The sequence below is a fragment of the Equus przewalskii genome, chromosome 1 (assembly GCF_037783145.1).
Source record: "Equus przewalskii isolate Varuska chromosome 1, EquPr2, whole genome shotgun sequence".
NCBI lineage: Eukaryota > Metazoa > Chordata > Mammalia > Perissodactyla > Equidae > Equus > Equus przewalskii.
In genome coordinates this window covers 61170281-61187905 of record NC_091831.1, presented here as the reverse complement: position 1 = coordinate 61187905, position 17625 = coordinate 61170281, and the positions used below count along the sequence as shown (strand labels likewise).

Sequence of the window (17625 nt, the reverse complement as noted above, 5' to 3'; positions counted from 1 at the left end):
TTTCTCATTATGAATACTATCATGGTTATGCTTGAATGTTTTTCTCAATATTTACCCCCAAGACAAAATGGCTTTGAAAAATGCAAGAAAGAAATGAGAGGGCATACCTAGAAAAATATCTCCCAATGCTGAATGGCCCTCTTTCTAATTGAGTGCTATTAGAAAAAGAAAATGGACTTAATCTAAATTTAAATGTTAAACAAAGATCATTAATGTACTTGTAAATATCACCTCATCTCATGTACTACTTGTTCTTCACTTTCTCAGAACCCTAACGTCTGGGGCGTGAAGGGCCATCTCTATTTTCTGAGTGGAAATCATGCTGAGGCCAAGGCATGTTATGAGCGAACCATTAGTTTTGTAGTGGATGCTGCTGAGATGCACTTCATCTTCCTGAGACTGGGGCACATCTATCTGGAAGAGAAAGAGGTGAGGGATAGAGGATAGAGAGTAACTATGTAAATCAGGTCATGGTCTTGGACCTGATAACACTTCAAGCATTAACATCCATCTATGTGGACTAAAAATAGTAATATGATAATGACAGTTTTACATCCAAAGGTAAAGTGACTTGCCCCACATCAGATAACTACTAATTAATAGAAGCAAGATTCAAACCCAGGCAGTCTATTACTAGAGTCTGTGGTTTTAACCATTATGCTACTAAAAAGTTAAGACCTCAGTAAATGTTATTTTAGCTAAGTTTCTTTTATTAGCAGTAGTAGAAACATTCTTAGCTTGAGTTAACTAACAAAGTTTCATGGGCTTCAAAAGAACTTCTCCAAACTTCCTCCTCAAAACGAAGGGTTACATTTAACTCAGCTAAACCCATTCCACAGGGCACTCTGACCTGGCTCTTTAGCAATTCCTCTCCATATTTTAGGAAGTACCCCAAGGTCTTCTAAAAGAAACTTTCTTTTATGGAAAATTTCAAATACATACAAAGAAAACACAATACAGTCATTCATTGCTTAATGATGGGGATATATTCTGAGAAATGTGTCATTAGGCGATTTTATCGTTGTGCAAACATCATAAAGTGTACTTATACAAACCTAGTTGGTAGAGCCTACTACACGCCTAGGCTATATGGTACTAATCTTATGGAACCACCATCGTATATGTGGTCCGTCATTGACTGAAACATTGTTATGCAGCACATGACTGTAGTAGGGTGAAGCAACATGGACACATCATCCCACTTCAGTGGTTATCAACATTCTGCCAAAGGCCTTTTGATTCCATGCTTTTGTTTTGATTTCATTTCATTTCTCCCCACATGGCACCCAAGCCTCTTTCTATTTAAAATGAAACAAAAAGAGCAAGAAGAAGTTACAGTGCCTTATAATTTAAGTAAGAAGTCTCACATAGGCTTGAGAGAGAAAAATCACTATCGTATTGCAGTGAAGTAAATAAGAAAAAGTTTTCTTCTGATGTCATTGCAAGCTGCATCTTCACAGAGCTGCTGACTTACACAGTCGCTTTGCAAACAGTTCCTAGGCTATTTGCTGAGGCTCAGCTATAGTTCCATCTCTCACATTGGAGATACAAGACAAGGAGTGGTCCTTTGAAGCCTACCTCTTTTGGAAGATTTATTTTTTTCATTTTTCTAAATGTCTCCTACTACTGAGAGCTTCTAAGACCTTTTAGAATAAGAGAACAGACTCTCAGAATAATGAGCCTCTATCAACTATACCCCTTAGTTCAGAGTTTCTATATCTGTCATCCCACCATATGATGTCACTTTTAGTTTAAAGGTGGTAATCCACAAAATCTGAGTAGAATTCAGGTAATCATTGTGGTTACCCAACACTGTCAATGTAACTCCATGCCTCAACTCTTATAAAGACTATGAACATCTTTGGAACTGCTTTCACATCAAAGTCTGCCCTTTAATTTGGTCTATCCTTCTCCTCACACAAGTCTTCTTGTGATGGCTCCCTTAAAATAGACGTAAAAATATAATCCAAGTCCAGAATAGCCAACACAATATTGAAAGAGAAACAGAAATGTGGAGGACTGAACCTACCTGACCTCAAGACTTACTATAAAGCTACACTAGTCAAGACAGTATGGTATTGCTGAAAGAATAGACAAATAGATCAGCAGAACAGAATAGAGAACCTGGAAATAGACCCACATAAATATAGTCAACTAGTCTTTGACAAAGGAGCAAAGGCAATACAATGGAACAAAGATAGTCTTTTCAATAAATGATGGTAGAACAAGCAGACATCCACACAAACAAAAATGAATCTAGGGGCCAGCCCCGTGGCCTAGTGGTTAAGTTTGCATGCTCCACTTCTGTGGCCCGGGGTTTCACTGCTTGGGATCCTAAGTGCAGACATGGCACCGCTCATCAAGCCGTGCTGAGGTGGAGTCCCACAGAGCACAAGCAGAAGGACCTACAACTAGAATATACAACTATGTACTGTGGGGCTTTGGGGAGAAGCAGCAGCAAAATAAATGAATCTAGACACAGACCTTACACCCTTCACAAAAATTAACTCAAAATGGATCATAGACCTAAATGTAAAATGTAAAACTATAAAATGCCTAGAAGTTAACATAACCTACATGACATTGGATATGGTGATGACTTTTTAGATACAACACCAAAGGCATGATTCATGAAAATAAATTGATGTTGGACTTCATTGAAATTAAAAATTTGATGTTCTGCAAAAGACAATGTGAAGAGAATGAGAAGACAAGCCGCAGACTGGGAGAAAATATTTGCAAAAGACACATTTGAAAAAGGACTGTCATCCAAAATATACAAAGAACTCTTAAAACTCAACAATAAGAGAACAAACAACCTGATTAAAAAATGGGACAAAGACCTTAAAAGACACGTCACCAAAGAAGATATAGAGACAGCAAATAAGCAAAAACACATTCCACATTATATGTCATCTGGGAAATGCAAATTAAAATAACAGTGAGATACAACTACACACCAAAATCTGGCCAAAATCTGGAACACTGGCAACATCTAATGCTGGCAAGGATGTAGAGCAACAGGAACACTTATTCATTCCTGGTGGGAATGAAAAATGGTATAGCCACTTTGGTAAACAGTTTGGCGATTTCTTACAAAACTAAAAATATTCTTACCATACAATGCAGTTATTTTGCTCCTTGGTATTTACCCAAACGGGTTGAAAACTTAGGTCCACACAAGAGCTTGCGCACAGATGTTTATAGTAGCTTTATTCATAATGGCCAACTTGGAAGCAACCAAGATGTCCTTCAGTAGGTGAATAAATAAACTGTGATACATCCAGACAATAGAATATTACTCAGCACTAATAAGAGATAAGCTATCAAGCCATGAAAAAACATAAAGTAACCTTAAATGTATATTACTAAGTGGAAGAAGACAGTCTGAGAAGGCTACATACTGCATGATTCTAACAGTATGATATTCTGGAAAAGGCAAAGCTATGGACACAGTAAAGAGATCAGTGGTTTCAAGGGGTTGGGGGAAGTGCACTGATCAATAGATGGAGCACACCAGATTTTTATGGCAGTGAAAATACTCTAATGATGGAACATGTCGTTATACGTTTGTCCAAAGCATAAAATGTACAATACCAAAGATGAATCCCAAGATAAACTATGGATTTTGGGTGATGATGATGTGTCACTGTAGGTTCATTAGTTGTAACAAAGGTACCACTCTGGTGGGGGATATTGATAATGGGAGAGGCTATGCACGTGTGGGGACACAGAGTATATGGGAAATCTCTGTACTTTCCTTTCAATTTTGTTGTGAACCTAAAACTGCTCTAAAAATTGTCTTAAAAAACATATAATCTAAGGACTCATTTAACTCAGATTAGTCTGGAGTGCAACTACAGAAGTCCCATTATTATCCTAACAATGCAGTGTTTGAAGCTTCCAGAAGAACAATAGCTTAGTGGTGCTTTCTTCCTACAGTATGAAAAGGCAAAGAAAACCTACCTGCAAGCCTGTAAGAGATCACCTTCCTGCCTTACCTGGCTTGGACTGGGAATTGCCTGTTATCGGGTAAGAGGATAAAGGCTTGAGACTAGGCCTTCACACAGCTGACCTTGATTCCTTGGTCTTCCAGGCACCCTGGGAATTTGTGATGATGGTGGGATGGCAATCGGGGCAGCCTTCTCTGGTGAATAGTTGCTCTTCAAAGTTGTTCAGTAGACTGAAGGTCAAGCTGAACTAGAAAAATAAAACATTCTTTCAAAATCCCACAAAAGCCTGAATCAGGAAGCTATGTAATAAGAAGTTTCATGTTATTTGGTACAGAAGCTCATAATTTTATGATGTTATCTGTAAGAAAAAAAGTGGTATGAGATCCGAAGAATCTACTCAATTTAATTAAAGAAATTAACTGGTATTTCTTAAGCTCTGTGGTCCTTCTGTATTCAGGAGGCGCTGCTGCTACAGCTTTTGGTAGGCCTTTTGCTCCACCTCCCCTAAAAACTCCCTAGTCACTCTTCCCTCCTTTCCTCCAATCTTTGAAAGAGGCATACGTCCTGCTGTTCTTGTCTAATTTCTTCATGTGTATTCTTGATTCTGTCTCGCTCCTTTTTTCCTAATACTTGATTGTCTTCATTTTTTTCTTTCTCCTTGATTTACGTTTTTAACTTTTCCTTCTCAATCAGCTGTTTCCCCATACTTTTCCCTAATTAAACAACAACAATAACAACAGCCTTCCTGGTTCTCACCCTTAACCAAGAGTTGTCTGTATTCTTTGTCTCCTCTTCCTCATTGCTGTTTTTTTAGCCATAAAGGTAATATATGTTCATTATAGAAAATTTGGAAGATGCACAATATGAAGAAAACGTAAATGTATTCATAATCCCACTACTCAGTGATAGCCACTGTTAACATTTGAATGTATTTTCCTCCAGTCTTTTATCATATATATATGAAGGCAATTTTAATGTATAAAGTTGTAAATAATATATTTACTGCTTTGTAATCTTTTTTCTTCTTAACAATATGGCATTCGTATCTTCTCACATCACCAAATAGTCTAAAACATGAGTTTTGATGACGGCATAGTGTTCCCTGGTTTTGATGTTTAAGTAAGGTGACCATGTAATTTTTCATACAAACCCAGACATTTCTGAGAATGAAAAGGGAGCTATTAATAATTACACTGGGACACAGAAGCTGTCCCAGGCCAACTGGGACATGGGGTCACTTATGTGTATGCCATGTGCCTCCCTGCTCGGCCTTACAAGAGAGGATGTAAAATATTTGTAGCTGTTAGAAACCTGACAGCATTGTCAAAAGTACAAGAAACCAACTATACAAATTATTCAGCATAAGTCATACTCTATTTGAGTAGTGTAAAAAATATTTTCATCGAGGGTCAGCCTGGTGGCATAGTGGTTAAGTTTGCATGCTCTGTTTCAGCAGCCCAGGGTTCATGGGTTCGAATCCCAGGTGTGGACCTACATACCACTCATCAAGTCATGCTGTGGCGGTGTTCCACATACAAAATAGAGGGAGACTGGCACAGATGTTAGCTCAGGGCCACTCTTCTCCAGCAAAAAGAGAAAGATTGGCTATAGATGTTAGCTCACAGCCAATCTCCCTCACAAAAAATAAATAAATAAGGATTTTCATTAAGACATAAACAAAAAAACTTGAGTTAAGCCCTACCTCTAAGATGTCCAAGTAATCTCTGGCTACTCCCCTCCAATCAATGTTTGAGTTGTACTATGCCTATGTGTGGATATGCCATAATTTATTTGACCAATTACTTATTATTGGACATGTTATTAGTTTCTACAATCATACTATTATAAATAAAGCTGAGATAAATATTCTTGGACATAAATCTCTGTGCTTAATTTTGATTATTTCCTTAGGATACATTCTTAAAAACTTTTTAAATGTCAAAATTTTTTAAAGTCTTTAAATTACAGTGTCAACCTGCCTTCTAGAAAGGCTATATACTTATTTATACTCTGCCAGAAGGTAGGAGAATCCATTTTACTGTTACCTCATCAACAATGGGCATTACCATTTGCTGATTTGATAGGTATTTGCATTTTTATCACTAATGAGGTTGAAATCATGTGATACGTGTTTTTCTCTACTTATGAACTATCTATTCATTTCCCAGGTCCCATTTACCCTCACTCCATTACAATTAGGTGTGTACTTCTTACTGCTTTGCTGAAACTTCTCTGGTAGAAGTCCCCTATAACATCCTAGTTGCTAAATGCGGTAGACACTTAGATGAAGTCTCTGTGGCACTTAACCCTGTTAACCACTTCCTTCCTGAAGCCTTCTCTTCCCTTGACTTCCACAATACTGCTTTCACATCCTTCCACTTCTGTGCTTTCTTCTCTGGTAGCTCATTCTCAGCCTTTTTTGCTTGTTCATCGTCTTTTACCCGCCATAAATCTGTTGAGTCTCCCTGGGATCTATAGTTAGCCCTCTTCTCCTGTTATCTTATTTATTGTCCCTAAGAAATATCATCTACCCCAGTGTTCTTAACTACCATTTGTGCTCATGAATATTAAAGCTTCAGTTCACAACACTTTTCAAGTTCTGATGCTTATATTGAACAATGTAATGGACAACTCCATTTGACAGTTATCTAGACACCTCAAAGTGTAAACATATCCAAGATATAACCTAACTTATCTCTGAAGGATTCTCACATTCCTTAAGCCTGTACTGTTACCACACAAAGGGCACGATCTCCTCACCGCGAGACAAAAGCCAATTGTCAAGAGGCAAGATGGTGGCAGAAAAAGCATTTTATTACAGCTTGCTAGCAAGAGGGAAGATGGCTGACTAATATCCAAAAGAACCATCCTAAGGGGGCACAGAATCTTGAAGCAGTTATATAGGCCAGTGGGTTATAGGGAAGGAGATTAGGAATGTTGACCCTCTGGTGTTACAGACTGGGAGTGGCCACACCAGATCTTTCAGTTTTCATTGATGATGGCTGTCAGCATAGACTCTCTGTTTGTGGGGTCGTCACGTTCCTAAGGAACTCAAAAGAATAAAGTTATCGTCTTGTTGCAGCTGGGAGGTGTATGCACTAGCAGGGGTCATGAAATCTGCAGAACACATGGATCTCCTGGAGGGTGCAAATCCAGCTGGGTTAGTCAGAGGTCACTCAAAGTTACAACGTGGTCTCTTTTCTACAATATGGCTTCCCTTATGTCAACCTTGTGTTGAGCCAGTTTCAATACCTTCTCCTATATTCTCTATCTTGGTGAAGGGGACTATAATCAACCCAATCAGCCAAGCCAGAAACTTAAAAGCTATCCTAGTCTACTACTACTATTACTTTTAATGAGGCATCAAATATATTATTGATTTTGTCTCCTAAATGTCTCTTGAGTCTATTGTCTTTTCTCCATCCCTCTTATACTGCTCTAATTCAAGCCTCATCCCCGCCTGTCCTCCCTCAATTCATTTCCCTCATTGTTATCAAAGTGGTATTTAAAATATGCAACATAATGTTACTCCCCTACTTAAACCCTTCAATGGCTACCTGTTTCAGAATAAAATTCAGATTCCTTTGAATGAGTATATACGATCTGGTCTCTGCCTAACTCTAGTCTTAGCAGTTCCTTTATTTTCCCTTCTCTCTCTCTTTTCTCCAGCCACACAGGCATACTTAAGAGTTTTCTGAGCACGCCAGGCTCTTATGTCTCCATGCCTTTGTGTATGATATTCCTTTACCTAGAATGCCTTTCTTCACTTTGTATAGCTAACTCCTATTTATCCTTCAAGATTCATTTTAGCAGTGTTTCTTCTCAGAAGCCATCCTTTAATCTCAGGGTAGAATTATTCCTATTTTCCTTTGTCCCTTTGCTAGATCATATATATGCATTTATTACAGAAATTTTTATTTATTTAGAATTTATATAGAACATTTATATAGAAATGTTTATTCTGTATTGGAACAATTTATATGTTTGAGTTTTCATTTTGTTTTATTTTTTAACATATCTGTCAGTGAACTCTGAGGGCAGAGATTGTATTTTATTTTTTTATTCCCAGTATCTAGCATACTGCCTGACACAGAGTAAATCCTTAGCAATATTGGTTGATTGAATAATGAATCAATATCTCAGGGATGTTTAAAGTGTGGGCCAAGGTATGGGCATTGCTGAAAGGCCATTCTTCATATTGTCTTGGGCCTAGAAACCCATTATTTTCTTTCCTAAAACAGAAAAAATGAAGAGCTACTTTACTGGGGAGAGGAAGACCTTGTTCTTTCTTTAGGTAGCCTTTTGGAAGATTTTACAAAGCAAACTCACAGTTTTAGGAAGCAGTAATGATATTCATGTTCCCAGAGCTCAGGAAGCACCCTAGAGTCTCTGAATATTGTATTGCTTCCTCAAGATTGTGCTTAATGACTAATTTTAGGGTAAAGGAAGCTTTCTGAACAACAATATTTTGACAGGCTAATAGGACTTTAACCTTAAGAAAGGGATGCATAACATAAAGGAAAAAACTACAAATGTATTTGGCAACCCACGGTGCATGGGGAAATCACTGAATGATGCACACATGATAGTGAGGACTTCTGACTTTCCAGCCCTGGCACCTGAAGCTCTGTGGTTCATGGATGCCCAGATGTGCCTGCTATAAAGATAAGGAGGAACACAGGGGTATAAGATGAAAGCCTAGCAAGCAGGGCTCCAGACTCCTATCTGGCTTTTTAATCAGAGCAGTTCTACTTTTACTATTTTATATGCTGAGCCACCACATAATATTTTGCTTGAAGAAAGATATCCATTGCTAAAAATAAAATAAGTTGAAAACTGTTGGTATAGGTCACGTACACCAATGTTATTTGGATGTAGTGTTTTCAGCTAAGCTGACTCAAGCTGGCTTAAGTAAAAACCACTTTGACTTAACAACTCATATATCTTTTTTTTTTTTTTTTGTCAAGCTGGAGGAGCTAACAGAGGCTGAGGATGCTCTCTCTGAAGCCAATGCATTGAACAATTACAATGCTGAAGTATGGGCATATCTGGCTCTGGTCTGCCTGAAAGTGAGTGTTTATTATTCTCACACAGTGCCCTTTTAGGGCAAAGATGTGAGGGACCAAATAGAGCAAGAGATAGTGGGATGGCCATTAATAGATAGTGGGATGACATGATAGTTGAGATTTGTTGAGCTTCAGATTTAGTTATGATACTGATGATGAAGGACAGGCCGTGTCTGGGAAGCCTCAACTTGGAATGTGCTTAAAAATCATATAGTCCAATATGTTTGTCTGGAAAGGAGATTCTAAAAATGGGAATGAGCCATTTGGGCTTGGTGGTCGTGGGTGAGCAGGAGTGGGGTGGGCCAGGGCTGACTGCCAGTCTGGGGTTCTGGGTGGGGTGGGCTCCGTCAGCACTTTAGAGCTGCTCCACAGGCCCCAGCCCAGGCTCTGCTAACCAAGCCCAGGCTGGTGCGTGCCCTGCCTCAAGATGAAGGAGGATGTGGGGATCAGAGCCTGGCTTAGGGTTGACATTGGGAATGCTGAATGGGGAGCTATGCATGGGCAGTAACTACAGTACAGTGGGATGGCAGATTAGACTGGGGGGTGGTGAGCAGTTCTCCTTCTGCCTTCTGCCCTCCTCAGCACCTCTCTGCCTGCTTATGCTCTCATGCTTAGGAGCTCAAGCCTTGGACAATGGTATGCATTCCTTGTATAGTCATTCCAGTTATGCTCTAGATCTACAAAAAATTCCTGGAGCCATACATATACCCTCTGATCTCCCCTTTTGTTAGTCATATTTGGCCTAGAAAAGCTATATAAGAATCCAGTGATAAAAATAAAGGCAAAGTAGACTATAATGGTGCAAACATAAATGGATTATCAACAAAAGGACTAACAGAAATCTGGTAGACTAAAGTGATTTTCCCAAAAGATCCTATTGTTTTAAAAATGGACCTGATCCTATAAAGCATCTTCTTTCTAATTGTTGCTGACATTTTCCTCTGAGACCAGACAGAATTTGGGATAGGTAGTTTAGATATTTACCTGATACTAATCAGGAAATACATGGTATTTATATTTAAAATGTATTTAGTTATATTTAATGACCTCATTTCTGAGTTGCTTTTTCATTAAAATAGTTTTCATTTCAAAAAAATAAATGTTAGGGTTCCCATTCAAGACCTGTATGGATAAAACTTTAAAACTTTATTGACGGGCATAAGAAAATATCTAGGGGCATAGTGGTTAAGTCCAGCACACTCTGCTTCAGTGGCCTGGGTTCATGGGTTCAGATTCTAGGTGCAGACCTGTACCACTTGTCAAGCCATGCTGTTGCAGCAACTACATACAAAATGGAGGAAGACTGGCACAGATGTTAGCTCAGGGCTAATCTTCAAGCAAAAAAAAGAGGTAGATTGGCAACAGATATTAGCTCAGTGTGAACCTTCCCCCCACACACACACAAAGATCTAATAGGGATAGCATGTTCATGGACAGGAAGTTTCTGTAACACAAAGATGAAAAATTTCCCCAAATATCTAATTTAAATGCAATCTCAATAAAAATAATGATAGTTTTTTGAGGAATTTGATAAGATAACCCTAAAATTCACTTGGTCAATAAAAGCCAAAAAACAGCTATGACAATATGAACAGAGAAATAAGGAGTGGGGGCTTTCCTACCAAATATCAAGCCTTATTATGAAGCTCTAATCATTAAAACTGAGTGGTATTAGTGTAGGAATAAATAAGTGGAACATAATTAATAGACCGAAATTGATCCACATATATGAGGAGACTTAGGTTTTGATTAGATGGTATTTGAAAATAGTTGGAGTTTTCTAGAAATTTGCCTTGAAAAATATTCCTGCAAAAATTAAAAAACGCATACGCACAAGGTTATTGATTACAGTATTAATGCAATTGCAAAATATTGGAAACAACACACATAGGAGAATGTTTGAATAAATTATGGTGTATGCACATAATGGAGTACTATGCAGCTAAAAAAAATAATGAGGAAGATCTCTATGAACTGGTGTGAAGTGATTTCCAGGATATATTGTTCAGTGAAAAAAATAAAGTGCAAGATTTTCTACAGTATACCACCTTTTGTATAAGAAAGAAAGACAAAGAGGAAATTATACACGGATTTGCTCATTTGTGCAAAAAAAGCAGATAAAGGAAAAACCAGAGATTAATGAGAGTGGGTCTCATACGACATGGCAGGCACAGGATAGAAGGGAGGGAGGGAATGAGGAGGTGACACTCTCTGATTATACCTTTCTGTACAGATCTGACTTTTGGAACCTTGTTAATGTTTCTTATGTTTTTTAAAAAAGAAATAAAATCAACAAGAAATAGGGAGATCATATAATTCATATCATAAACAAAAAACCAAAACTATTTCCAATGAATAACATAATAACACTGAAGGTGGGAAAATAACTCAAGATACTTTTAAAAAGTTATTTGAAATATATACCCTCAGACTAAAGAGAAAAAAAGACTCTATACAAATATTAGACTTTAGTTAGTAGGGTTTTTTGCAGAGTCATGAGTTAGCAGTTCTGAAATTATTAAGTATTCTATGATTTACCAAATAAGTAATTATATTGTGGATCATGGGAGCCAAGTTTCTCATGGTCAGAGAAGTGAGTAATAAATATGGAAACAGGGGAGATAGAATGACCTTGTAGTGGTGGATTAGAATTGGAGATACTGGTATGGTCTCATGATTTGATAGATAGATTTTATATATGTCTATATATTATATATAGTTGGGGGCCATGAGTACATCTAGTGCTCAGGTCTTGGTTTCTCAATCCATTAGAAGAAACTAGGGCGTTTGTCCAGTTTAAAAAAACAAAGCAATCAGAGGCTTCTTGGAATATGGCTGATTCTAGGACTGGGAGAGGTAAAGTGCAAGATAAGTCTGGAATATCTTGTTGAGTCAAAGTAAAAAGTGCTCAAAGAAAGATTGAGACATATGAAAAACACACAGGGAAGAAAGAAAAGACAAAGGAGCTAGCTTAAATGGGGGGCTCCCACTGGCCCTATCTGGGACAATTTGACCATCAAATTAATTATAATAAAGGATTACGAATGAGAATCTATGGGCCCACAGTGATATAATTAAACAAACAAATAAATAGTAGAAAAGGAAAGCTTACAGTAGAAGGCCAACTATTCAAAGTATAAGGAATTATGGAATTAGAAAATCACAATATGGAAACCACCATAGTAATAATTCAGGGAACAGTCATCAATGTATGCTGAAACTATGGATGAATGTTTAAGGAGAAAGAAGATATTTACACAGTCTCAAAGTATTTCCCCACAAGATATTTATTAATTACAAAGGGGAACATAGTAATGTTATAGTAGAAAAACCTGGCAGATAACAATCTAAACAAATGATCAGTATTACCATCACCAGTATTGGGATAAACAACATGTACCTCCTGATAGGACACACTTAGGAGAACACATCATTTTTGTGGTGTTCCTGCCAAAAATTCATAACCTGATATAATCATGAAGAAACATCAGACAAACACAAATTGAGGGATATTTTACAAAATAACTGTCCAGTACTCTTCAGAAATGCCAATGTCATGAAACAAAAAGACTCAAGAACTGTTCCAGAGTAAAAGAAACTGAAGACATGAACATTGACTGCAAGGCATGATCCTGAATTTTCTTTTGCTATAAAAGACATTATTGGGACATTTGGAAAATTCTGAATGAGTTCTATAGATTAGATAAGTAGAATAATTAGTATTGTATTTACACTGATCTCCTGATTTTGATCATTGTACTTGGTTTTGTAAGAGAATGGCCATGGGGGTTGGCCCAGTGGCCGGGTCGTTAAGTTCGTACACTCTGCTTCAGCGGCCCAGGGTTCACCAGTTCAAATTCTGGGTGCAGACCTACACACCACTCATCAAGCTATGCTGTGGCAGCATCCCACATAGAAGAACTACAATGACTTACAACTAGGATATACAACCATGTACTGCGGCTTTGGGGAGAAAAAGAGAAAAAAAAGAGAATGGCTGTGATTTTAAAAAACATAGTAAAGTCTAAAATTGCATCACGTCTGCAATTTACTCTCAAATTGTTCAGGAAAAGTTAACATATATACTGATGTATGGGTGTGTCTGTGTGTGTTTATACAGAGAGGTGAGAACTATTATTGTAACTTTAATCTGAAATGTCAAAAAATTTAAAAGATACTTTATTAAGATAATGCAAATTAACACCACACTACATACCCACTAGAATGGCTTAAATCAAAAGAATTGACAATACCGAGTATTGACAGGGATGCCGAGAAAGTAGAACCTTCGTACATTGCTGGTAGGATTGGAAATTAGTACAACCACTTTGGAAAATAGTTTGGCAGATTCTTAAAATGTTAAACATACACTTCCCATATACCCAGCAATTCCACTTCTTGGTATCATAGTGAAAACATATACCTACACAAAAATTTCTCTATTTCATTGCAGCATTTAATAAAGCCAAAGACCAGAAACAATTAAATGTCCATCAGTGAATGGATAAACAAAATGTGGTATATTTACACAATGGAGTACTACTACTCAGCAATAAACATGAAATTATGATTCATGCAAAAATATAGATGAACCTCAAAAACACTACACTAAGTGAAAGAAGCAAGGCACAAAAGATTATATATTATCTGCTGCCATTTGTATGAAATTAGGAAAACTATAGAGACAAAAATAGATCAATGGTTCCCTAGAGCCAAGGGTAGGAAGGGGGATTGACTGCAAACAGCCATGAAGGAACTTTTCAGGAGTAATAGAAATCTTCTAAAAGTGGATTGTGATGATAGTTGCACAATTGAAGCTTAACATTAGTGAATTTTATGGTATATAAATTATACTTCAATAAAGCTTTTTTTTGGTGTGGAAGATTGGCCCTGAACTAACATCTGTTGCCAATCTTCCTCTTTTTGCTTGAGGAAGGCTGTCACTGAGCTAACATCTGTGCCAGTTTTCCCCCATTTTGTATGTGGGATGCCACCACAGCATGGCTTGATGAGCAATGTGTAAGTAGATGCCTGGGATCCAAACCTGTGAACCCCAGACCGCCAAAGTGGAGCAGGTGAACTTAACCACTATGCCACTGGGCTGGCCCCCAATAAAGCTATTTTTAAAAGACTATATAACCTCCCAAAATAAGGAACAAATGGACTACTCAGTAAATAGAGGTGGAGTCACTGGCTATCCATATATAAAAAAAAATTAGTTCCTTACCTCACACCACAAACACACACAAAATTCTAGCTGATTTAAAGACCTAAATCTTAAAACTTTAGACTGTTTAGAAGAAAATATAGAGAATACCTCTATGTCCTCAGGGTGTGCAAGGTTTCTTGTGACTGTAAAAGCACAAGCCAAAACTAAAATATCAATAAATTAACAACTTTAAAACTGGAAACTCATTTATAACAAAAGACACTAAAATAAAACTTCTGGACTTTATTATAAATATTTGCAGCATTTATAACTAATAAAGAATTAATATCCAGATTATATAAATAGCTCCTACGGTAAGAAAAAAGGTTATAGGATAGAAATATACAAGCTGCCAGAGTGGAAATTGTAAAAGTCAACAAATATATGTAGTAATCATGAAAATACAATTTAAAATAATGATGTGAAGGAAATTCCCATCCGTCTTGGCAAAAACTAGTCTGATAATACCAACATTGACAAAGAGTCTCATAATTGCTAGTGAATGTAAATTGGCATAACTCCTTTGAAGTACAATATTAGCATTATCTAGTCATATTCATATCTACAACTTAGCAATTTTATATCTAGATACATTCTTAAGAAAATTACCAGAAGACATGTACAAGGATGTTTACTGCAGCATTTTCCACGATAGCAAAAAAGAAAAAAAAGTCATTCTTTTTCAAAATTGTTTTGGCTGTTCTGGATCCTCACATCATTTGGCCCTCTGCCTCCCTGTGGCAGAAGTGAAACAAGGCAATAGTGATAGGAAGGAAGATGTGCTGGAAAATGCCCCTGGAATTCAGTGAACTTCAGGTGGGAAAACTTCAAAGTGTAGCTATCATAGGAAAGTCTTTTGCATAATGGAAATTTTGTGAACCAGTAAAAATTTACCATGGACTAGCACTTATCAGGAAATTAAACTAGATATTCTCTAAGCTCCGTTCTAGCCTGAACATTCTGTGGTTCTCATATTTATGTATTCTAGCTTTCCCCAGTGACTTTTCATACTCTAATTTGTTATGCAGAAACTTGTGAAGTATAATAGTGAATTTATATTATTCTCATTGAACTGCTAGATCAGTGCTTCACACAAGAATAACTGGGAAGAGTAGTTAGCATTCTTGTCTCTTATCCAGATGTACATGGAATTCCAGTATCTGCTTTTTCTAATGCATAGAGACAGGATAAAGTGTAGTAGGTAAAAACTTGGACTCTGGGGCTAGATTGCATTGTTTTAAAACCTGGCTCCTCCGCTTATTAGCTTCATAACTCTGGCAAGTTATTTATCCTCTCTGTGCCTAAGTTTCTCTATCTGTAAACTGGGAATGAGAAATAATAGTAGTCATCCTTTAGGGTTGTTTTGAGGATTAAAAATGAAAGTATGTACTTAAAACAATGTAAATTACAAAGTAAGCACTATATAAATGTTAGCAATTATTAACAGAATGGCTTCTGTCCTGCCTGAGAGGAACAAACGGTGCTTTCAGGGGAAAAAAAAAATGAGAGGTCAAATTGTCTTTAAACTTTTTGAAATGAAGAAGGGATTTTTTACATATATATATATATATCTAAGAATCTGACTTTCCCTACTACCTTTCATTTTCCTGCTTCCCCTTTGAATTCAGAGGTGTGGAATCCTCTGCTTTTGGTAGAAATGTTGTGGCAATGTACTTTCCTACTATAATGTTTATGATATATCATCATCACCAGCTGCTGCTCTTTTTCTCAGGCTGGTCGGCAACTGGAAGCTGAGCAGGCCTACAAGTACACGATGAAGGTATGATGCAGATGCCTTCACTGTACTCTATGTTTATTTGTCTATACTCTACTGAGGCTAGGAAACTGGGAGGAAGGTGCTGGCTTAATTCAGGACTTTACAGCATTTCATGATGTGAATATTTTTCTAGAGTCTTTTCTTACCATCTTTGCCATTATCATGGGACTGCTGGGTTTGCAATAATAACCCACATGCCACCATGGGGGATCTATGTTCTGCCTCTTTAGAGAATATGGTTTAATGGAAAGACAGATGGCCTGGGAGTCAGTAGACCTGAATTATGGTCTTCGTTTTGCCATTAACTTACTGTGCTAACCTCTGGGCCTCATTTTCCTCATGTGTAAAATGAAGGTGTTGGTTTAGTCCAGGGGTCAGCAAATATTTTCTGTAAAGGGCAAAATAGGAAACAGTTTAGGCTTCGTGGGCTAAACAGTCTCTCTTGCAACTATTACACTCTAGCTTTACAGTACAAAAGCAGCTATAGACAATAAATAAACAAATGAACATGGTTGTCTTTCAAATAAAATTTTACTTACAAAAACAGGCAGCAGGCTGGATTTGGCTCATGAACAGCAGCTTGCCAAACCCTGGTCTATTCTGTCATTTATGAAGTGCAAATAATTTGACTTGAAAGATGGTAGTGTAAACAAATTAGAAATTTTATTTTTCTCATTTAATGAAAGTCCAGGGTTGGTGCCAGAATGTCATCAGGGACCCAAACACTTTGTCTTTCTGCTCCACCATCGTAGCATGCAGTTTCCATCCCTCATAGTTGCAAGACAGTGATTGTAGCTCCAGCCACCATATCCATGTTTCAGGTACAATAAAGAACAAAAAGGGGGAAAGAATAAAGAGGCCAAGCTAGCTATTTCACCTCCCAATAAAGAGCAGTGACTTGGGGCCAGCCCAGTGGTGCAGCAGTTAAGTGTGCACGTTCTGCTTTGGCAGCCCGGGTTCACCAGTTCAGATCCTGGGTGTGGACATGTCACCACTTGGCAAGCCATGCTGTGGTAGGCACCCCACATATAAAGTAGAGGAAGATGGGCACAGATGTTAACTCAGGGCTAATCTTCCTCAAAAAATAAAAAAAATAAAGAGCAATGACTTTAGCTTACATTTCATTTGCCACTTTGGTCATAAGACTACTCCTAGCTGCAAGGGAAGCAGGAAATGTGGCTTTTTAGCTAGCTACATTGCTGCTCCAAAAGAAAAGATTTGTTATTAAGTAAGGAGAGAGTCTGGGGGTGGGGGAGGGGCAGCCCAGTGGCGTAGCAGTTAAGTTCGTGTGCTCTGCTTCAGCAGCCCAGGGTTCACTGGTTCAGATCCCAAGTGCAGACCTATGCACCGCTTATCAAGCCATGCTGTGGCAGGCATCCCGCATATAAAGTAGAAGAAAATGGATACTGATGTTAGCTCAGGGCCAATCTTCCTCAGCAAAAAGAGGAGGATTGGCAGCAGATGTTAGCTCAGGGCTAATCTTCCTCAAAAAAAGAAAGAAAGAAAGGAGAGCGTGGGCATTCAGTAGGAAACTCAATGTCTCTACTACACATCTAGATTCTAAAATTAAGTTCTGATCTATTGTCTTTGATTCCTCTCTGTCTCTTGCCAAATGGGAAT

The 17625-nt window shown here is 37.7% G+C and overlaps 1 protein-coding gene across 19 annotated transcripts in view; it reads left to right on the top strand.

The window, feature by feature from the left end:
• Positions 1 to 17625, top strand: part of CFAP70 (cilia and flagella associated protein 70) — a 134876-nt gene that overhangs the window by 116629 nt on the left and 622 nt on the right. For 16 of the 19 annotated variants that reach the window (XR_011524276.1, XM_070566033.1, XM_070565998.1 and 13 more), the window contains 4 exons: positions 268 to 429; positions 3943 to 4032; positions 8921 to 9022; positions 15961 to 16008. Coding sequence is in view for 18 of the 19 variants with exons in the window: in XM_070566033.1 (XP_070422134.1) it covers positions 268 to 429; positions 3943 to 4032; positions 8921 to 9022; positions 15961 to 16008 (402 nt within the window). In the remaining variant the exon portion in view is untranslated. The remainder of the gene's footprint in view (positions 1 to 267; positions 430 to 3942; positions 4033 to 8920; positions 9023 to 15960; positions 16009 to 17625) is intronic. The other 3 variants (XM_070566008.1, XM_070566004.1, XM_070566009.1) reach the window with 1 other exon arrangement.